The 23,780-nt window shown below is 38.1% G+C and overlaps 2 protein-coding genes across 2 annotated transcripts in view; both read left to right on the top strand.

Moving 5' to 3' along the window:
- The window catches only part of LOC139141967 (potassium channel subfamily K member 18-like), a 31,909-nt gene extending 27,187 nt beyond the window's left edge, over positions 1 to 4,722 (top strand). The window contains exon 3 of the mRNA XM_070711749.1: positions 936 to 4,722. Coding sequence (XP_070567850.1) covers positions 936 to 2,122 — 1,187 coding nt within the window. The 3' untranslated portion in view covers positions 2,123 to 4,722. The remainder of the gene's footprint in view (positions 1 to 935) is intronic.
- A 12,733-nt stretch (positions 4,723 to 17,455) lies between these two features.
- Positions 17,456 to 23,780, top strand: LOC139142928 (uncharacterized). Its single transcript, XM_070713125.1, has 4 exons — positions 17,456 to 17,511; positions 18,265 to 18,430; positions 19,705 to 19,846; positions 22,351 to 23,780. Exons 1-4 carry the CDS (start codon positions 17,456 to 17,458, stop codon positions 22,491 to 22,493), a joined length of 507 nt encoding a protein of 168 aa, XP_070569226.1. The 3' UTR covers positions 22,494 to 23,780.

The following is a 23,780-nucleotide window of genomic DNA, read 5'->3' as shown; positions in this document are numbered from 1 at the left end:
TTCTACAAGATTGGCTGTTTTGCATTAATTAAATAAGAATAATAAGTTTCAAAAAGCGATTGACCTAAAGCTTCCTTGACACTGCGCATAATTTTAACTAAAATGTACCCATCGCCACTACCCGGAATATGGAGTGTTTACTGAGAGAAGGTAAACCGATACAATAGTACACAGACCGTGTTCCTTAACCAAATATGTTGCCGTTATATTGTCGTTATATTAAAAATGGTTTGATATAGAAATGCCTGATATGGGATCTAACATAATTAAATTTCACTCCACGCCCGAGAACAAATAAAATCGTTTCAACCAGCCTTTCCGAAAAATCAATATAATCTAATTTGGAGACCTGACACAGTTTTTTTCAATTGCCTCAGAAATCAATGGTAATGAAATCAGTCTTCATGCTGGGCAATTTTGTAATCAGCCGCTGGAGGCTATATGATGATGATAAGCTGAGAAGGAAAAGTAGGTCAAAGCGAGAAATGAATTTTTCTCACTATGCCATGCAAGCAGCTAACTCTTGGCCAATTAACAGGCTTGTCTGGAACTCAATCCTACAATCATCTATTGACAAGCCAAGTGCCAGGGGTTTGCGTATTCATGACCAATGTTTTAAGTTATTCGTGTCTGTGAGATCGTTTCCGCGACGGGGGCTGGGGAGAATAAATGCATATGACGCGAAAATACCGATCGCGCGTTGTATATCAACTGTCCTTCAATTTGGTAATCCTAAAATACCAAAAATGACCAGAGATTAAAACAAAGATGTACAGCGTTACACTCAATCCGGCTGTTCATTACACTGGAAACTGTAAAGATACACTAACTTATCAAAATAAAATAAAAGTTCGGGTACTAGTTTTAATATTGTTGGGAGAATATTTACTCAGTTCGTAACATTTCAATAATTGTTATCGTGCTTTTTTCTACAGGCTATGGTCATATGACTCCAAGAACTACAGCTGGTCGATTATTGTGCACCTTCTATGCGGTGATTGGAATTCCTTTGTATTTCTTATACCTGGCGAAATTGGGTGATCTAATAGCAACGCCCCTAAGAAACATTTATAAACGGAGCGTACTGATCATTAGGAAGGCTCGACTTCGTAACAAGCTAAGACGCTCATATGGTCTTGAGGAGAGACATGACTCGGCATACGACATACCAAGTGCCGCTGGTCAACTTGAAAATCAAATGATGAGGGAGGCGATCGAAGACGGCCTCCAACCTACAACCTTCGACAATGATCTGTCGCTCTTACGCTACAAGCAAATCGTGTACCGAAATGAGGTCTGTATGGCGGATGAAGGCCTCGTCGTCGACCAGTCTGTGCCGACGCAGCGGCGGCGGACGGAGCGGAGAAGCACCGTGGAGACGATCTCCGAAAGCATCGACACGGAGAGGGGTGACATCTCCAACGACGAGGTGGTGTTGGGAGACCTCAACGGCGATATTTATCACAGCGCCGCGGAAAGCCTGGACGATGTTCGGAACACTTCATCGGTAAGGGACCCGGGCGAGTCCGTCACCAATGACTTGTGCACTGCCACCAGAACAATTGGAGTTCAAACGAAGAAACTGAAGTCCATTCCTAAGACTGAGGAGGAGGAGGAGGAGGACGTCGACGATGTTGCCTCAGAGGCGGAGAGTTGCCGCTCCGTCCAGAACGAGCAGAACGATTCTGGGAATTCCGGCGTAAACAGCAATCTGAAACAGCAGCGCCTGTCTGTCATCGTAGAAGACCCGTCACATTTGAGCGTAAAAAGCGTAAAGTTTCGGACCATGAAAGGGAAGGAGGATGTACCCTTGACCTTTCTGGTTCTCTTACTCATACTTTATATATGCATTGGAGCCGCTGTGTTTGCCTCCTCCGAAAACTGGTCCTACACGGAGGCTATTTATTTTTGTACCATCACTTTTACAACGGTAGGATTCGGTGATCTGATACCAGTTTACAACGTCAAAGATCCAATATCTCAGCAAGCATTGATTGCTGCCTTTATTATCACAGGCATGGTTATGATGTCCAGCTGCCTTAGTCTCTCCCAGGACAGAATTCGTGGCTTTGGAAGAAGGATGTTCAGCAGGGACGAGGGCGTCAGGCAGACAAAATCGTAGGATTCCGTTTTATTTGCGCCAACAGATATATAGGTCATTATCAATTACGTCAGTATAAATACCCGCAAGGGATGCCTTGTTAAGCAAAATGATATGCCAGGATGTGTGAGAAATATTACCTTATGAACAGATTGTCTGTCTACAGGGACCTTGGATCCCAGAGGGACTCACGCCGATCCATATCATTCAGTGCGTAAGTCTCCTGGGTTTACAGTGAGGCTTACACTACATCATTATTTGTATGTATTAGAGAAAACATTTTCATCGTAAGTGGTATAATTAGTCACAACACCAGATTAGTGTCACAGCTGTTCTCAAAACCCCAAACAATTATTCATAGTAAATGCCGATTAGAAATCTGATTTTCCACACTCAGACTTTTTACACCTTGTTTGTACGAAACTCTAGCTGACGTGGTGTATTTTCTGTTGCGAAAAAGGTCAGAAAAACATATGATTCTGACGACACCGAACATGATCTAAGAACCGAGGCAAAAAGCGACGATTTCGCGTAGCTCTTTGCAATGTCTAAGCCTAGAATATTATCCCCTTTCGTTTGCGAATCATTTGTGGAGGAAACAGCTCCGCGAATCATGGCAGGGCTCAGAACGGAACATTTTAATACATATAGCTACACTTCCTTAAAATCTATGTAAAATTTACATGTACAATAAAGGGGCGGATTTCGGCGATGTTTATTTATGGAAAGTTGACAGCACTATGCAGTACTGATGGAACTAGGTTTCCGCAAAGGCTCCGAGTGAACGTCACTTTTTTGGCTCATATCAACACTGGACTCATTTAACCCACAATGTTTCGTCAAATTGTAGGCTTACGCCAATCAAACTTCTCCGCCATGCAATATTCAACCAACAAGCGAAAATTCAAGATGGGGAACACTCATTACAAGCCGATCTCGTGTTATCTGTTATCTTTGCCCTGTATCCCAAGATGCCTCAGGTTGCGAACATTATGCAAATATGACCGTGGGGGTCAAATATTGCACTAACATTACTGTAACTTAAATAATTTTAAAGATGATAGTCTAAGAGTCATTTACTAATTTTAAGATATGTTATCCGATTTTATGTTAAAATGTCTTCTGTGAAACAATAGAGTGTTTTGCCCTCAAAAGTTCTTCGCTCGAGTAGCGGTGAATTAGCTGTGAATGATTTTAAAGTCTCGACAAGAGCTGAGTTAAAGCTTTTGATGTATTTGTCGTCGGTAGGGATAGATATATGCTGGTTCAATATTTGAGCAAATGTTTTTCTGACATTTCATTGTCAAATTCGAATATGTTAGGGCGACGACTTCAAAGGGCATGTGTGCAAGTACCTTTGCGCAATAGTTCTTTTACCGGTTCAATGATGCAGTGCGCGCTAGGGTATACAAAGCGTACGTTTACACCATGAACTTCTTAGCCGTGTGGTAAACATGGTACGCGCAGGGTATGTTACTCACTGAACTCTATGGCAGATTACACCCCGACCTATATTTTCGTCGCTGATGGTTGGAATATACAAGGGGCATTATTTGGCATTGCAAATCTGTGTCATTATTCTGTATAAATGCGTAGTACAACACAAATCAGTATGTTTTCGTTGTTCTGAGTGTATATATGGTGTTTCATATAGCCACTGCAATGCATTGTGGGATAACGGGAAAAGGTATATAGAATGCTGCCGTATGCCTCATATATTATTGCCTCTATTAGCGGGGCACTGCCTTGTTGATTTTGCCATTTGAAATGTATACTTTCTGTTAGTGGAAAGAAAACAACTTACACTTATTGACATTTTTGAAATGGAAAGTAGATTGGTTTTGCTAAAAATAACAGAAGAAAGATATCTTAATTGTATATTATGCACACATAGACAGATTGCATGCTGTTTTCTTTTGTGAATGCCATATGCTCAACGAAATTACCTACTTTAACTAGCTAGGTTAGTGTTTCGCTTTGTAGCGACTGTGTGTTGTATTTAAACAGGGGCTTAGGTTAGAATAGTACTGGAAACATATAGCCATTGCAGTTGCTTACGTAGACTATATCTTTCTCTATATCTTCCGCTTGTGATCAAAATAAGGGACCTACCTCAACTGTTCGTGTAGGCGCCCTTGATGCAGCCATTCTCGCCGATGCCATGATCTTTAAACAACATTTGTGGTACCAACCAATGTGTTGCGGGCTAATGCATTGGTTCCGTTCTCCCAAAACAAAAGTGGTTGATTTATTGAATATGTTCTGTACCGAGGAGTTTTATATCGTTAAACTACAGTTTACCACGTATAAATGGCTGACAATTTACGACAACATACGTTGTCAAAATGATTCTTGTCACAATATTAACGTTGAAAAAGTCTGTCAAGCAATTGCATTGTGAAATTGTGATATATAATTTTGTTTATCTGTTTAGTTAAAACACTCTTGACTTTATTCAGATTGTTTTCATTCTGCAGAAATTTAAAAAATACGTGATGTCATCGGTTTTTACAAGACCTTGATGTTGTTTATATGGTGCTGTTAAAAACTTATTACACGAGGATATTTGACAGAAAAGAGATCAGGTGACTGAACGATATATATATATATATATATATATATATATATATAAGAGAGAGAGAGAGAGAGAGAGAGAGAGAGAGAGAGAGAGAGAGAGAGAGAGAGAGAGAGGATTGACCTTGTTTTTACTCAGACATGCGTACTTTCAAATATGCAGGTAATCAACAGACAGGCTGCGAACGTGGGCACTCAGCTTTCCGACCTTATGTTGCAAGAAGGAAGTCGAAGTAAACGACCAGGTCGTAACATGAAGTCAGTTTGTGTTTAAACATAGCACTATTCTTTGCCAAGCTATCAATCAGTTCGATTCATGGTACAAGTTTTAATTCAAGCAGACAGTTTCAATCCTACTTTTTCAGAAAAAACGTTCTGTATCTTTTTTTTCGATATTTAAAGAGAGAATGGATATTTTTTGATTGTGTGAAAAATGTTTATTTCGAAATGTGTTATTAAAAAGTCTGTTTTTATATTTTACAGAATAGTCTTTCTTCCTATTACAGAGACAATTAGGTTTTTTCTTAACAAATGAGATTGACAAAAGTAACAATCATACATGGTGACCAGCGGTGACAACACTGTTGCCCTATTCCTCGTTATTGATTGTCAAAGTGTATTTTAAGAGAAGATTAAAACCTGTTTTGTCAAAGCCACGTAACAGCTGGTTGCTGACTACCGCAACGTTAAGAATAGAAATGTACTATCATCTGCTTGTGCTAGGTATTTTGATATTATTGAAGCAACGGCCCTAGCCGCAGGCTGTGTCATTTAACACAAAAATTAATTCAACTTTTCTGTTTAGACAGGAAATTAGGATACACTGGAAATGGGCGAAATATAGCACGAGCAAGTACAGGCAAAGGCTGCACTCAGAGATAGTCCGTAGTGTAAAGGATAAGAATAAACGAACAAAAAAACAACAGGCAACAAATAGCAAACCAAGAAAAATGGCCCAATTTTGAGATTGTAGAGTAAAGCGATCAAACTGAACCTTAACACGCATATTGTCGACTCGGATAATATTTACAACAGTTGATGTAAATGCACTGCAGTATCTTGGATTTTCATCGCCAAAAGCGCCGCCAATGATTATGATGCCCCGTTGCTTCTGTTGTTACAGAGATAGCAAGATCTTGTTGCTGCTGCTCAGATGTCGTGGCTCGTGTCGGTTTTTACATTATATGCTGACTTAGGCAGATCGAGTCTGCCATTCAAATGGAAACTGTTTTGTTTCTCCCTGAATTTCATTTACTTTAATAACATTGTTAAAATGCATTTCACTTATAACGTTCCGAGTGAGAAGGACTAAGATGAAGAGAATTTGTCAAAAAAGGGCTATTTCGCGTTTACGATAAATTCTGTTTAAATTGAGTTATATCAAGTTGGACAATGAGCCATTTTGAACTTTGATGTTACATTAGATTTACTGAGTAAATGGATGTGTCATTTCTCACCAAAATTTATTCAACTTCTCTGAGGACATCTGAATCAATCAAAATGATTTTCTCAAAAGCCTTAAGTGTACATGTATCAGAGACAGTGAGAATTTTTTTAATGCTATTTTCAAGCCTTTATTTTTAATTATGGCACTATTGGACTTTTCAATTGCTTCACGTTCGGTAACTCTCACGACTATACAGACTACACGTTATCTTGGTCCTGCTTTAATGAACATCCTCTTGTTAAATTTATAGTATTCGTACTCTTTCATTCTGATCGAATGTTGGCGCTGTCACCGAAAGTGTAAAAAGTGGAAATAATTGAACGTATATGATGATTTACTCGGTCGTTTGACCGTACCACAGTCGCTTGTAGGTTCGTCGTACACGGCGAAGGGCCCAGTGTAGACTGAAAGAGCGCCTTCGAGCGACGGGTCTTCCAGTCTAGGCCCAGTGTAGCATACAAAAAAGGTAAGTTTGAAAACAAAGTGGTTTCGATGTACTCGTATAGCCGAGTTCGGAGACAGAAAAAAGACACTCTTTAATGAATAAACCGGCATCGATGGCTTCCACTCATAACTGCTATGCTCCTTGCGACAAGAGCCTTATTTCACGGTGCAATTGCCATGGCAACCTACTCTCTCTACACCATGCAACAGCTTTCGGGCCAAATCTGCCGTACACAAGATATTAGCGATACTGTGAACGACTATCTTCTGTCCGTCCGTGATCAGTTGAATCATTAACTTTACGGTATGCTGATCGAACCTTACGTCCATCGTAATGATGGGAAGGCTAACTAGTGGCCTTTGAAGGTTTTATCTACAAAAAACCCGATTGCAGCATAGTAATACATGGGCAACCACGTGTACAACCACAGTTCCTCCAGCCATGAGATAGAGGTACTGGTAAGATCACAGTCACGGTATCAAAAGGAAATTGTCAACAAGATAGACCTCCGCTTTACCGACCGTGTCATCCTAGTGAGGTATAATTTGGGAAATCGCTAACCACAGCATATTTCCCAGATACTGGGCACCTCAAAACTTATGTGTCATTTATCTAATTGTTTCCATTAGGGAAGATAGTCACTTAAAACAAGATTGGAACTAATTTGAGATAATTGGATCATGAAGTAATGTCGATTTAATCTGCAAATGTAAGCTCATCTGTTTTTCTTTTTAAGTTACACACTTGATTTTATGAGTGATTTGTAATATTGCAACATTCAGCTATAGGGCACCTAACACTTTTGAGAAATTCGAAAACTATAAAGATCAAATCATTTCAAATTAGGTCCAATCTTGTATTAACGTTTTTAGATATTTGAAAATCAAAAGTTGCTGCCATTGTCACTGTATAAATTCCAAGGGAATATTTAATTTTGAGACGTTCAGGAAAACAAGAAAGGTTAATTTTCTCTACAAGTTTCAAAGTCAAGTATGAGTACAAAGCATAAGATCTTGTAGTTCCATATATTTGCATCAAGACTCATTTTATGGCAGCAAGTATCAAAACATTGATTCTATGCAAAAACCTGATCTCGTAACCATGGAAACATCGTCCGCTCGCACGGCTCAGTTACTTTCCACTAACTACCAGCTGCCCGGACAAGAGACCATGGCTTGCGAAGATGCCCATGGTGGTACATATTTTCTGAAAGCCTAGATATTGGTGAATACTGCGCTTTGTATTTTGTATTTAACACGATTGGAAGTAATTTGGTATAATTTGATGATCTTCATATTTTTTTTAAATTTCTCAAGGGTGTTAGGTGCCTTGTAGCTGAATGTTGCAATATTACAAATTACTCATAAAATCAAGTGCATAAATTTAAAAGAAAAGCAGATGAGCTTACATTTGCAGATTGAACCGACATTACTTCACCATCAAACTATCCCAAATTAGTTCCAATCGTGTTAAAATGTTGACATAAGGATCGCATAACTAAAAGTTTGAATAACCTCTTTAATCGTTTTCTTTTTCCCTTGTGCATAGTAACTGCTGCCGTTGATGCATTACCAATAGCAATGCATTTCGTAAAAATATATATGAGGAACTTCGTACATTTCTCCCGCCAAAAATATATTGAATATGTCTTTATATTTTATATTTCAATTCCTTCTCGGAGGATGAGTCAAAAGCATTCTGAAGTAAAGTCGTGGCAAATAATAATATAATCCTTAAGTCAAGCTCACTACACAACCCTTAACTTTATGTCGTCACTGTTTTAATTTTCATTACCTATGAGATACCGAGGAAAATCAGATTATTATTGCTGTGAAGTGTTTCCCTCCTGTCTGTCCTGCTCAATATCCGTCCTTGGACCTTCTTCTGAAGTTCATTGTCCTTTTGTTCCGGTTCCTAAATAGAAACACTAGCCTCTTCTAGTTGTTTCTTTCACCTTTCCGAGTTCTTCTTTGATTTCTTTGGTATCTCTTTTATTTTCTACGTTGACAAATTTTCCTTCCATAGCGATTCGTAGAGAGGTTAACTGTTCTTCAGTTAAATACCTCAAATTATCTACAATACCTGTCCGGCTTCTCATCCATGTGTCACAACAGGCCTTTTGCTTCTTTGTCTATTCCACTAGTACATTTGATGAAGGAGACTGTTGTCTCCGAAAGCTAATGTAATACTAAAAAGTTGATCTACAGTGTGCTACCCTCAACAATATTCACAAGAACAGGCCATTAGGCAGGTGAGATACCCAATGTTGCAATTTCTGTCACTGTCTTTCCGCACAGGGTTTCTTGTGTGTCTTTATGTACATTTCATCTTCAGGTAGTTGTTTGTTTAATTTCTTACCACAAGGGTAAGGTTAAACATCACGACACATCAGTAGACTTATGAAATGCAACTCATATAGTGGTACGTGTGTGTACTTTGGGGCCATTGAAATTCCGCTGATGTGAAAGCAATAATTGAAGCATGATTGAAATGACATTGGCGAATTTAACATTACTTGGTCCGACAAAATTGCACCTCCGTATGCGTGTCTGTGTGTCTGCGTATCTGCCTCCATCTGTCTGTCCGTCTGTCTATCGCTGTCTATCTCTGTCTGTCTGTCTGCCCCCCTCTCTCTCTCTCTCTCTCTCTCTCTCTCTCTCTCTCTCTCTCTCTCTCTCTCTCTCTCTCGTAGCATATGGTTTCAAGGTTTACTCGTTGCATGCCAACGTCTAATGCCACTGCTCGACTGTTGGTGAAATACCCTAAACACGCCAATCCTCTGAATACGGTAATATCAAGGGTGCTCAAGTAACGACATGCATCGTGGTTAACAACCAAAGTTAGCAACATCACCGAAAGGTTTATTTTTCAAGGAAGAATGGGCCTCGAGGACCGATATTCGGACTCTCGACCTTGTACTGTACATCTACTTTCCTGACATCTCAATTATGGGAGGTAAAATGAGACATCTTTTCACCGTCTTCGTTTGTCGGTAATCAAAAATTGTATTTTTCCTTTAAAATGTCAGGGTTTTTGTTTCTCTTGTACCAACTCTGCACGGTGACCTCTAACTATTATTCTGATATGGTACTTGAACGATTCATTGAGGAAACTTAGAGCAAAAGTTTGTCTTTCACTTTCGAGGCACATACTACCTCAACTCTTACTGTTTTAGTGAAGACTAAAATGGATTTGGTTCATTTGTCACCATTTAGCATTTGACTTAATTTTTTTTTTCTCTTTCCGTCTTCTATCTTGATTTTCGAATAGTCAGAGCAATGCATTCCTGCGCGTGAACGTCGTCACTCGGCCGTGTTCAATGTGTGTAGTCAGTGTGTACTATATATATATTATTGCCTGAATACACGGGTTTATGTGCCCGAGAGCAAGTAACAATTTGCCCTCCTGGTGTCGGGCAAATTTTCTCTCGCTTCGAGGGCACATAAACCCATGTATTCAGGCAATAATATTTTATTACATGCCCCTTCACAGTTAATTCTATATGACATGTAGTTACATGCAGGGCATTTTCAAACAATTTTACCATTATCGACCTGCATCAAACAGATTTTAACGAAAGTCAAAATAGCAGTGCGCGCATGGATATTTTACATCTAGCGTTAAGCGTCTAGTTTGACGTCCAAAACGTCGAAAGGCTTCACTGGAATGGGTAACCGTGGAGACCTGTTAGTACATCTTTCACCGGTCCGCTAACATCCCAGATGTTTCTATTCAAATCAATTCACTGATTTGCACTCACATCGAGGCATGTAATAAATATCAGAATGTATGTAGTTTTATGTGAAACTCTCGCAGAGATAGGAACCGTAGACAAGCAGATATACATATTGTGACGTAGCCACTCGATAGTTAATATTATATGATATTTTATGACTTGAATTTAGTTTGTATGACTGACAATGAATGACCGACAGTGACCCCTGCTCACAGTACATCGTGAGAATCCTCTCTCTTGTTTATTTTCGTGACCTCTGAAGGAGAGTCCATCCTCTCTTAGTGAACGTATTGTTTTGACAACTGTTTAAGTCATTAACACCGACCGGACACTTAAGGAAGACCTCCTGCGTTATGTTGACAGATAGTCTCAGCCAAACTCGGCGTGGAGAGATACTTCCATCCTGTTAACCTTGTACTTAGATTTGAGTGACGTTCCTCATTATAGACGCATACCAAAGTCATGACAAAGCCAGATATTCACCCAATATAAACTCTGCATTTTAGTGTGTTAGAGTAGAACCTGTTCGGAACCTGTTGCGACGCTCGAGACGACACTGACTGTGACTGATGCCTATTATTAGACTAGTGTGAGACATAGAAGTTTTACCGTGTAACTTTATGTTACTCAGCTGAATAAAGTGCTACGACTTAGAGTATATTTCGGTGTATTGTTGCCGTCTCTTATACGTCTACTGCCCCTACGCCACAGAGTGCACGTACCCCGACAATAGTTATTTCACAACCACGCTACGTGACATATTTGGTGGCAGCGGATAACAAAATGTACATCCATGGCATTTTTCTGACGTACATCTTACTGAATCTGATTCGAACAAAGGAGAAGACTTGTAGTATTACCGTCCGTTCTTATGTTCACAGAAATGCTTTTGTTGAAACTATGCATAAAACTGGACTTTCGGAAAACAAGCTCATATTCTTCACTTAAAGAGTATTTGACAGCAAAGAAAGTTTTTAAAGCGACTTGTAGAGTTAAAAAAACAAACTATCAAGATGCCATTAAGGAGAAACTGTTACAAGCTTTCAAGGAAGGTGGTTCTTCAGACATATGGCAGATTTTGAAGACATGTATGAACCGTAAAGGCCATACTTCAAATGTCATCAGTTTAAATGAATGGTATGATTATTTTAAAAACCTTTATGTACAATGTAGTGACACTGATGTAAGTGACCAGTCTTTTCGTGAAACTGTCGAAGATGCTATAAGTAATTTAGTTTCATCGCCTTCTCAAATGCAAGCCGAGGACGGAGAACTAAATAAATGTATTACAGAAGATGAAATACTGTTAAGTTTAAAAAGATTAAAATCTGCTAAATCTCCAGGAGTTGACGGAATCCCGGGTGAATTTTTCAAATTTTCATCCGCTGTTATTACTCCTTTCCTTCTCATTTTATTTATAGTATCTTTGACACAGGAGATTTTCCTGAGGACTGGCTATAGGTGTCATTATCCCTCTTTTCAAAAAAGGGAATAAAAACGAAGTTAACAATTACAGAGGAATCTCACTGCTTAATGTTTTTGGAAAAATTTTTACATCAATTTTAAACGAAAGATTATCTATCTGGGCAGAGTCCAATAACATAAGGTCTGACTATCAGGCAGGCTTTCGTAAGAACCACAGCACTGTCGATAACATTTTTGTTTCTACATGCGATTACCCAAAAATACCTTGGTAGACCTGGTGGAAAATTTTATTGCCTTTTTGTAGATTTTTCAAAGGCTTTTGATAGAGTGAATCATTCCTTGCTATGTATAAATTGTCACTTCTTGGTGTATCAGGTAAATGTTGTATATCTTACATTCTATGTATTCAAATGTCAAGTCTTGTGTTAAATCAGGGTCTTATGTATCACAATATTTTGATTGTCCTGTAGGGGTTAGGCAAGGCTGTATGCTGAGCCCAATACTTTTTACCTTTTTTATTGAAGAACTGAACGACATGCTAGTAAATTCTGGTAATTTGGGGATTCAGTTAACACAAGACATTTATAATTTATTTGCTCTGTTATTTGCTGACGATGTTGCCATTTTTGCAGACAGTGTTGTAAATCTACAAAAGTTAATTGATGTTTTAAGTCTTTTCTGTAAAAAATGGGAAATGAAAGTAAACATTGATAAGACCAAAGTTATGGTTTTCCGCAGAGGTGGCCATAGAGCACGTTCTGAAAAGTGGTTTTTAAACGGTCAAATGTTTGATGTTGTAAGTTATTATAAGTATCTGGGTTTGTTACTTTCATCTAGAAATACTTGGGGAAAGCAGTATCGACACTTACTGACCAAGCCAACAAAGCGTTAACGGCATTATATGCTTCTTCCAAAAAGTTGAATGGTTTTCCTTTTAAAATTCATTTTCAGTTATTTGATTCAATGATTCTCCCCATTTTAATGTATGGGTCAGAAATATGGGGTTATCAATACTATGACAAAGCTGAGAAGGTACAACGTAAATGGTGTAGGTTATTTTTGGGTCTGCCTTCCAGTGCAACGAATGAAGCAGTGCTTGGAGAATGTGGTAGATTACCCATTTTTGTCAGAACTCTGCAACGCTGTGTGAAATTTTGGCTTAAGTTAACTGAACTGCCACAAAATAGGTTGCCACGCCAAGCTTACGTCATGCTATATAATTTAAATTCTCTTGGCAAGCAGAACTGGGCAACTTCAATAAAACATATTTTGTATTCATACGGTTTTGGTTACGTATGGCTAGCCCAGGAAGTGGGTAACAAGGAAAGGTTTTTGTATGAATTTTTTACTAGAGTCCAAGATGTTGCTAAACAGCAATGGTGGGCAAATTTGAATAGAAAACAAAAAATGCGTTCGTATACTTGTTTTAAGAGTGCTTTAGAACCTGAAAAATATTTGTTTATGAATTGTAATTTCAAATTCCGCCAAATTTTTGCATGTTTTCGTTGTGCGTGTCTGCCATTAAACGTTGAAGAAGGCAGACGAAGTGGTACTCAATGTAGTGTCAGATTTTGTAAAATTTGTAAATCAAACAAGGTTGAAGATGAATACCATTTTTATTTGAATGCCCTGCTTACACAGATTTACGAATAAGATATCTTCCCAGTGACTTTATTATACATCCTAATCTTTGTAAATTTTATCGCCTTTTACGCACATCTGATAAAGAATTATTACGTCAGATATACACATACATTTATAAGGCTTTTCATTTACGTAAAGAAGTGATATGTTATGTAAATTAATCTTGTTTTGTTCCTGGCATATTGGCGGTTTTTTTCCATAATTATTTGAAAATGTTCATTTGTAATTATTTCATCTGGAATGTAACTCCTTTGTATAGGGGCCGGAGGCCTAGAAATACAATAAATCTATCTATCTATCTATCTATCAAAGCATAAAACTGGCCGTATATATATCTCAACAGACTATGTCTTGCGCCACTGCCAAAGTTTCGACTGCTGTGATCATGGTTGGCGACTTGCGTCGTTGGCAAGTGGGAATCTGAAACTCAGATTGTCAACATTGCCCTCCTGTTGATCGCATAGTCCACGGAACTCCAATTCATCTTGGATTTCACGTTTACCAAAATTTGCTGATGCAATCATGAGGGTGTTAGTCACAACACTTCGCCACCTGCTCATTCCGTGTCGCGATTCGCCAGAATACGTCACGTAACGAGAAAATAGATACGTCCAGTCCCAACTGAATCGACAAAAGTGACATCAGAGGGTATTTTTTGAAACAGTTTTGCCCAAAGTTGGGAAAGTATCCGGTCACATGACCGTTATGTCGTCTGCAGCCTTGTAACAATGGCGGGTGACTAGAACGTGATGTGCTTCCGGGATTAGCGACAAGCCTCTTTCTAAAACAGATTTCCCTACATTCCAACAGCATAGGAACTTGAACAGCTCAACGACAAAACGATTCAAGTGCAACCAAGGATGTTGCTAGGTATATATGCCAAGAATATTTTGAAAGAAAGTGGTACCACGTACAACCGTAACAGCTGTGGAAATATCGCCGAGTAAACTTGTCACAATGGACTGTTGTGACACAAAATGTCATAACACCTATAATCTGGTCTTTATTCGGGCTATAGCGCCCGTTTATTACCCCTTGTGGCCATATGCTACCAGAAGAGCATCGCTGTTTGTTCTACTCTTTGAACCTTCCACAATTGGCTTTCATATTCCTTGGTATATGAGTTGTTTTTTACATGTTGAGCTTATTATACCCATGCAAGACTTGTCACATTATTTTTCATGATGCACTTCTATGCTTTTGGAGGAAGGGTTTTATGCTTGTACGCGCCTCGGAAGTGGACGACTTAAACGTCATTCTCTAACCAATTTCAAATCAAGAATAAAAATCAGGGGTCATCACCACGCGGAGTTTGGAACCAGAGAAACAAATTACCAAGCATTTACCCATACTTGACATGGCCGCCATCCCTGTGTTAACTCTTTGGGAAAAATGATTTTCTACTTTCCACAAAATAACTAAGAAAATATCTATTATTCAAAGAGCTTTAATATGAGACACCATAAGGGTAGACCAGCGAAGTATTGGAAATATTTGAGAGTCAGCATATCTGTTCCCGAGGAGCAGTCTATCTTAATGCCGTCAATTTCACATTATCTTGACGAAAAATATCACAAAAGACAAGTAGCTAAATAAAAATAAATAGCAGCTTTCTAGAAATTACCACTGCACAATTTTTATCAGTGAAGAACATTTAACCATGGGCGAGTGATCAATAGAATTCCGTTGGACCATTATGGCAGTAGCAGATTGGACGCCGACAAATCAATCATTCGATGAATACCATATGCTTGTTCTCTGGATTACATCGTCAGCTGCTGGGGTACATGTTTGATTCTAGATAGCATTTCAACACGAACCAAATGCTGATAAAGTACTCTCATCAGTGAGGAAGATAAATGAGTATACCATTACTACGAGCCAACAATATTCAGTTTCAACGGATGCGATCTGCTCTGTAAAGTCTACTCATTTCTGTCGAAAGAGGCGTTTTCGTTTCTAAAACCACGGATATATGTTGTACTTTCAATGTTTTCTTCTATTTGACGCCACTTTACAAGACGAACCCTGTACTAGTGCCGAAAGCTTTTGTCAATTAAAACTTCCATTACAGCTCGGAACATTTAATATGCTGCATGCCTTGGCGAAATTCAAACTCACTTTCTTCTTCCTCGTCTGTTTGGCGACCGTCCCCGTTGTATTGTATTCACTTCGATACAGCACATATTGTGAATCTGGTAAAGTGTTTACCCGGAGGGACGAAACCGTCGCGACAAACAACCGGCAGAAGGTAAGAAGAGAGCATCTAATCGTTTTGAAATAGTGTCCGCTATGACAGTTTTATTCGATTGCCTTTAAAGCTGTATCTTTTGGCTATTTTTTCATACGCCCCTTTGACCATATATGGGCATATTTAGATTACAGGTGACTGTATACCTATAAGTAATTGGGTACTTAATCTTCAGGTCGGAAGGAATCGCTCAGCTCATGTTGAATCTTAAGGTTGAAGTGACATTCTTGGATACTTTCACCTGTTCTGTAACTTTGCCCTATGAACCACGATTTTTTATTTACAATCTCCTCGAGACGAAAGATATTTCTTGGCTAGGAACGCCCTAGTCGCCTGAACAGCGAACGGCCGAACATTTCTGAAATATGCGTATTTGAAAGGACCGGACTGTTTGTACTGACCCTCTCTCAATGAATTGTCTGAAATTTGTCTGATTGCTGTAAAGAAAGGTATTTACCGTAAATGGGACCTTCTGTAACAGTGATTTGAGCCGAGACTGCATGTGACGTCAGGTAGATTCATTTGCCATTTTAGTCCCTCTTTGAGATTACATTCGCTGCTTTTCAGAGACTCTGAGAGAGAGAGAGAGAGAGAGAGAGAGAGAGAGAGAGAGAGAGAGAGAGAGAGAGAGAGAGTTGATGGACAAGGTGACCACACCAACACCATTTGTGTGAAATTTTTACAGCAACATGTGTCTTGTAATAGATGAACGTCTGCATGCTACAGCCTTTTTATGAGTTTTTGAAAGAAAACGTCATAAATGGGGATGAACAGAGTTTAAGGACTGTTGATGATTTCCAGTCATATTTTACATTTAATTCTTGACGCTTTTGAAATGGAACTTATTTCCGAAGTCAACACTCAGGGATCAAGAGTGATATACGCGCTATTTTCGGGCTGTCGCCATTTGTAGATTTGAGTAATCTTATCACAGTGTTTACATACAAAGCGATGCTGAAATTTTCTTATCTTAGAACTGGAATTCGACAGCGAGGAGTAAGAAAGGTGCATCTTCAAGTACGTACATGCCCTCGGTTACTACCGGTAAGATAGTCACTACACACCCCTTACTCCATATCCCTGTAGCGGACGTCATGACAACAACCATGCCTGAGGCTCTCTCATCAGTTTTCACTTCGGGGCGGACTTCTTACTCAGCCACAACGGATTCTGATGGAATAACAACAACAAAATCTATGAAATATGTTCACCAAATTAATTACTCGTACACGCTACCCCGTAAATTACGCCAAGCAATGCAAAACCGTTTCCTACTACCTATACTGCATAGCGGAGGCGGACCGAATTTTCAATACAGACAACTTAAAATTGCCATAGCATTTGCAGTTTACACAAACAGAACTATTGTTTTATCGGATTTCACGCATCATCGTACAAGATATCATATTGGAAAGGTTCTTTTTGAGGAAACATTCAATGTAAGCGTACTCAGACAATTTATACCGGCTGTAAGCATGGAGGATTTCAGAGAGAGATGCGGCTCGCACATTAAAACCGCTTGGACATTTTATCATTGGGCGAGATATGCATATAAACCAATCGCACAGTATTACCAGGAGAGCAGAAACTGGCTACGTAAAAGGCAAAATGTTGACATCCCTGATATTGAGTTGGTCACTTTCCCGAAATCGATACCGGAATCATGGCGTGCGATGGAGGAAACTGCTGACGAGAGTTGCGTAGTAATGGTATTACCTATAGGTTTCGAAAGAGTCCACCTACCAAACGAAGCAATGATATCATGCGCTATCGACCGACGTTTGGTGAGAACGTCGTTTTTGCAGAAAGCTGTTGTCGACGTCTTACCGAGAATGTGCGATGGGAAACCCATATTAGGTTTTCATTGGAGGAACAAGACGGGCGAATTGTGAGTATATCACCTTTATCAATGCAAGGTTGCGTTATTCTTACCATTCTAAATGTCACTAAGGGATAGATGTGAAACCTTTGTACGATGGTTTTCGTGTGACTTTTCTATTTCCTTTGTCGTCTGCTACATTACAATCATTAACATATGCACAAACTGAATTTGTCAACTTCCTGGGCAAAGTATGGGATTTTATTCTTGTCGTTATACGTCAAGACGAAAAAGCAATTTCACAGTTGATATACAGAAATTAAATGTTAAAGAAAGCACTAAAATTTACAATTTGTAGGTATTTACTCATTTGTGCAAAGCAATTGAACTTGAAAAAAATTTCAAATCGTTTGCTGTGCAAATTTTTTAAAGTTGTATTCAGAACCGAAAAATTACACCCGACAGTCGGTAACCCAAGTAACACGATTGGAACTAATTTGGGATAATTGGATGGTTAACCTGCAAATGTAAGCTATATGCTTTTCTTTTTAAGTTTCCCCAACACTTGTTTTTTATGAATAATTTGTAATATTGCAACATTCAGCAATATGGCACTTAACACTTTTGAGAAATTTGAAAAATTTGAAGATCCAATTTTTCCAAATTAGTTCCAATCGTGTTTAAGTTTAAACATTGCATATGATGGCTCCGATCGACTTTTAAAGAAGAGCATATGTTCCGTCTACGTATTGAGTAATACAATTCTAACTAAGTTATTTGCTTTATACTTGCTCCCATTTCTCTATCATTCTACGGTTGTAGCTGTCGTGTCGGTAGTCAATCGGGTATCATTGATCCCAAGTGCCGTGAGCTTTTGCAGATGCAGTACAGAATTTTGGAGTGCATAGCATTACACATTCCGTCGATTATGTCACAAGAGAAAACAGGTTGCATTTTCATGGCCAGTGCCCCAGGAGAACCTCGTGAGGTAAGTTTCGAAAGTTATTTATTTGTGTGACTTCCGGGCACTTTCACAAAATTTTCACTGCAGTCTGTCAATTTTATTTCAACCTCTCAAGCTGTAACTATAAAAATAACTTTGTACACGAAACGGCTGCTTAAAATAACCTTATTATACTTGAAGGTTTCTTAGATATGAACAAGGCAAGATTTAACGTTTCATTACTACGACAATTAGTGCAGATGGTTAGCTAGATAGATAGCTAGATAGTTAGATAGCTACCCATCAGTCAGATTTGAATGTTAGACCAGACATAAGATGTGACTGCTTCTGCATTTAGAGTTCAACATATGAGTGATTTGGTTAAATTTTAATGACAAGGCAAATGGAAAACGCTGTTTGTAGCTGTGAGACATAGGGAAGCCTTTAGAAATCAAGAAAGCATCAACAAAGTTATGTGAATATACTATTATTTTAAAGATAAGGGTGTGTCATCAAGACAGGTACATCGTTTATTATCATATTCAAGTTCAAAATATTTTAAGTGTGGATAGAAACGCCAGGTGTTTTGACCCTTCCTAGTAACCAAATGGAAAACAAAACTGACTTGTCCTTTATGCAGTTACATCACTATGGAATTAAATATGACAAGAAGACCTTAAATTAAGTTGCCCATGCAGATCTCAATGTAGAAATGCTAGAATTCATTCTATCGAGAAATTACTTCAAGTTCAACGGTGAAAACGTCATCCAACTTCAAGCTATACAGCCATGGGAACCAAAGTTGAATCTGTAAAATTTATTGTATACGTAAAGACCGTTAAGGGGAAATTAGAGACACACCCTTGACGACTATTCCCTTGGCCGTACACAACTCATGACCTCACAAAATTCCTTACTTCCTGCACAGAAACCATCGTACTTTGTCAAGTACCAAACACTTACCATCACTATAGTCATTTAAAACAACGGCAAAGTCTACAGCAAACAACCGACAAGCCCACGTATCTTCCTCATCTTCCTGTCCCCAAAGACAGATATCTAAAACCATCGTAGCGAGTCAAAAATTAAGATACAGACAAATGTTTCCATCGATGACCTCTATAATGAAGATGCAACAGAACTCCAAGAACACCTTGCCAATATAAATTACACGCAATCTACCACCACAACCCTCTTCACCAAAGCCCATGGGGAATACCAAATTTGCCGCTCATTATCAGTTACCATCTGGCATTTCTAGTATATTGTTATACGTGACTTGGAACTGCATTATTTATCAAACCTTTGTTTTCATTCAGAATGTTTTGAACCAATTCGCTGCTCATAATTTGACAAGTATCATTACAATTGATGACGTCATAAATCTACACAATGCTGATATTGATACGTTTGGTGACGATGATTATTTCATATCTCTGATCGAGCAGGAAATCTGCGCAAGTAAGTAACCCAACAAAGTATAATACATATATATATATATATATATATATATATATATATATATATATATATATATATATATTATATATATATATATGTATATATATATATATACATATATATATATAATATGTATATACATATGTATATATATTATATATATATATATATATATATTATATATATATATATATATATATATATATATATATATATATATATATATATATATATATATATATATATTCCTTTAAAGAGTATTACACACCACAGACAAATAGAAAGAGACTGGCAACGGGTATTGTTCAAGGCGTGAAGCGGTTACGTAAGTCATCCATGTTCGCCTCGCCTCAGGTAGTTCTCGCCTCGCTTTTCCGAAGACTGCCGACCATGCACCCTTCGGTAGTTTCCGGATTTTCGACAATTTTTTAAGCTAAAGTATGTTCGGCAAAGTTTGTGTTATTGTTGTCATGTGGTGCTGAGTAGAATCGGCGTGCTGGCGAAAACGGGAAAGTTTTGAGCTTCGGGAAAGTGAGTTTTACCATTTTAAAAATTCCTCTCACATTTTTATGAATATATAATGAGTGTGTTTCAACCAAATTTGAAAATCTTCTATCGATACTGTCTGGTTTTACTCAATGGTTTACGGTCAGTCATATCGTCTATTAAAAGTCGGTCATTGAAGGACATGTTTATGAAACAGCAGGCGTGTTATGTTTTGATTGGCGTGAAGCAGTGTTTCTGCCCTGAGAGCTCACAAAGTAAGTATGGTTGCTACGCGACTGGCAGCACGATGCCCTCTCGTCGAACTTTTTGCATAATCTCACGCAATTATCAATCACGAACAAAGGTCTCAAAAAAAAATTTAACAGCTGTGATGCTCATTTTAATATTAAAAGGCCTTAGTCTACCGAGACGACCATGGAACAAAAGCCATGCCGCGTTGCTAGTCTGTTTCTTCTATTTGTCTGTGTACACACGCACAAATCTGAGAGAATGGGTTTACGTTTTTTTATAGTGTGACTGTAAATTAAAGGCGCCACAAGTGTTGGAATTTGAATAAAGACGATGGGAGCAGCTATAGTTGTGAATGTTTAGGCCGTCAGCTGTCAATGTATTTACTTTGGATTTGGATTTCCAATACAATAAACTATTTGAACCAGCAGATCAGTACGTGTGTAATACTCTATAAAAGAATATGTCATAACCACGTAACCGACAACACTCGGGACAACCTGAACCAACCTGAAAACCACAGTCGAACACACACACACACACACACACACACACACACACACACACACACACACATATATATATATATATATATATATATATATATATATATATATATATATATATATATTGTCTCACTGTCATTGCGACATGTTTTGTCTGTAAAACCGTATCAACCGTATATATGTGTCTGATAATTGCGGTTTTGACTCAGAGTTACTCTCTGTTACACGATCATCACATAATTGCTGGTGTTCCTCTTCTAAGTGCATATGGTATATATATATATATATATATATATATATATATATATATATATATATATATATATATATATATATATATATATATTTAAAAACTATCTACTGTTGATTGACCAATCAAAGTGCTCAATTCAGGGTGTTTTATCTACTCATAAAGCCTTGGTCACCAAATTCCAGAAACGAATGACAGCGCTGTAGTAAAGTACTGTCCAATCAAAAGTGAACATGTCATATTCTGTAGACATCTGGTACGTTTTAATATTCAAATTTGGTAACACAGCGGAAACCAGCTGCAACACAAAATCTGCTGTGCCCTAGGGCATTTATATAATGTGCCCTAGGGCATTTATAGGATGTTCCATTACATTGGAAGGCTATTTCACAAATAAAAGTTTTAATTCATATCCTAAACATGTTACATTGATAAAGGGGACGGTTGACGTAAACACATTGAAAACGAAAATATATCAGTTAGGGGCGATAGTTTTTAAGTCGGATAAAACCCTCGTACTCGGGCTCTTCTGGTATATAAAGTCCAACCCTACGATAAAATGTCTCGGCCTGCGGCCTCGACATTTTATCGTTAGGTTGGACTTTATATAGCAGAAGAGCCCTCGTACTCGGGCTTTATCCTATACATAAATATGATATATATATATATATATATATATATATATATGGTATATATATAGATAGATGGTATGCGGATAGATGGTATGCAATCCATCAGTGAATTACCATATGCGCTGACAAGAGCAACACAAGCAGTTGTCTGATGATCGTGTAACAGCGTGAAACTGTGATTTACTACCGAACGAGGTCATCACTATTACTTGACTATAACTGATATATATATATATATATATATATATATATATATGTGTGTGTGTGTGTGTGTTGTGTGTGTGTGTGTGTGTGTGTGTGTGTATATATGATCTTTCCGCTGTAATACTGTTTTGTTACCAGATATGCCATACAGTGATATCGTTTGTTGTTATTTTTAAGGAAGCAAAGTATTCATCGGCATTGGGAAATCAAATTGGTCGACGTTTGTGTTTCGCGAGAGAAGAGCATTTCAAAGAGGAAAGAATTTCGACGTCGTGGAGGATTTCCCCGATATAAGAGACATTGCTAAAAAATTCTGCTAGAATGGCAATCATTAATTGCATTCTATCCGAAGAAGGACGCCGACACACTTCCAGTTGTAAAATAAGTAGTCCAAAACAATAATATTTGACCCTTTCGTTGTAAACGTCTTGTTTGAAGCAATCTGAGTTGAAATGTATATAAATAGGGACACATGACATTTTCGTAATAATCTTAATACTTCAATAGAACTCCAAAGCACCAGAGTGGGAGCATGCTACACTGTCTAGCAGTATTTGTGTGAGTGCCGCTGTTGACTAGTATTTGGTGGCACAACACGGCTGAGAAAATATAACATTACCCAATCCTGTTTCAATATGACTTACCATTTATGTCCTAGACAAATATACCTCCACATGGTGATCAGTATTTGTGATTGTACAAGGTCCATTTACAACTCATTGATTGGCTAGACCCTTTCCCTAAGGTCTCATAGATATACTATTCACCTCAAAGCACTGTGATTTGTTGCCTTGTGTCTTTGTATTAGCCTCCTTCTGTACTGTTCACTGCCTCGAGATTGAGTGGGTGTCCCATATACAGATTGTACTTCCTTAATACTGTTGTAACTTAGGACGTCTGAATCTGCAGCACAGTTCCTGGCGATAGTATTCCAATATTCATTTTGACTCATATGGTTTTGCAAATCTTTTCTGTGTGTATATAATCATGTAAGAGTTCGTATAACGTGGCAAGTATATAGCGGTACACAGTCACGTATACCTTATACTATTTGTTTTTGTAATTGATTAGATGTAGTATGTATTTCCACATGTGGTTTCTGTCGAGCGAGCAAGCAAGTTAGCAAAGATAGATTGGAATGAGTTTTTCTATTAGATGAGTGATTTCTTAACCCAATGATGGCATTTTCATGCTAGCGAAGACACATCTTGGCTTTGTTTCACAGAGTATATCTTGATATGAAAGCTAAAGGTTACCTGAGAGTGACACATTTGTCGCAAAGAAATTGATCCCCAAAATTAGAGAATCTGCCTCATGAACAGAAATTCGGCCTCTAAAATTATTTGAATATTTCTTTAGTCTACCACTTTTGTTGGGGGGGGGGGGAGCTCATTTGACGCTTATGGATTCAATATAGGTGTTACTGGTTTACTTTTGTCGAAATAGAATGTTTATTTTCCCCGTGGAAATAGCACAGGGATGGCGGCCATATTGAATTTGAAGAGTTGGTAAATATTGGTCCGTAATTTGGTAGAGAAAATGCAGCTTGACCCCTGATTTTTATTCTTTATTTTAAAAAGGATTATTTAAAGTATCTCTGCGAAACG

This window comes from Ptychodera flava, chromosome 10, assembly GCF_041260155.1.
Source record: "Ptychodera flava strain L36383 chromosome 10, AS_Pfla_20210202, whole genome shotgun sequence".
NCBI lineage: Eukaryota > Metazoa > Hemichordata > Enteropneusta > Ptychoderidae > Ptychodera > Ptychodera flava.
The sequence above is the reverse complement of the archived record's forward strand: the minus strand, read 5'-3'. Positions and strand labels throughout refer to the sequence as shown.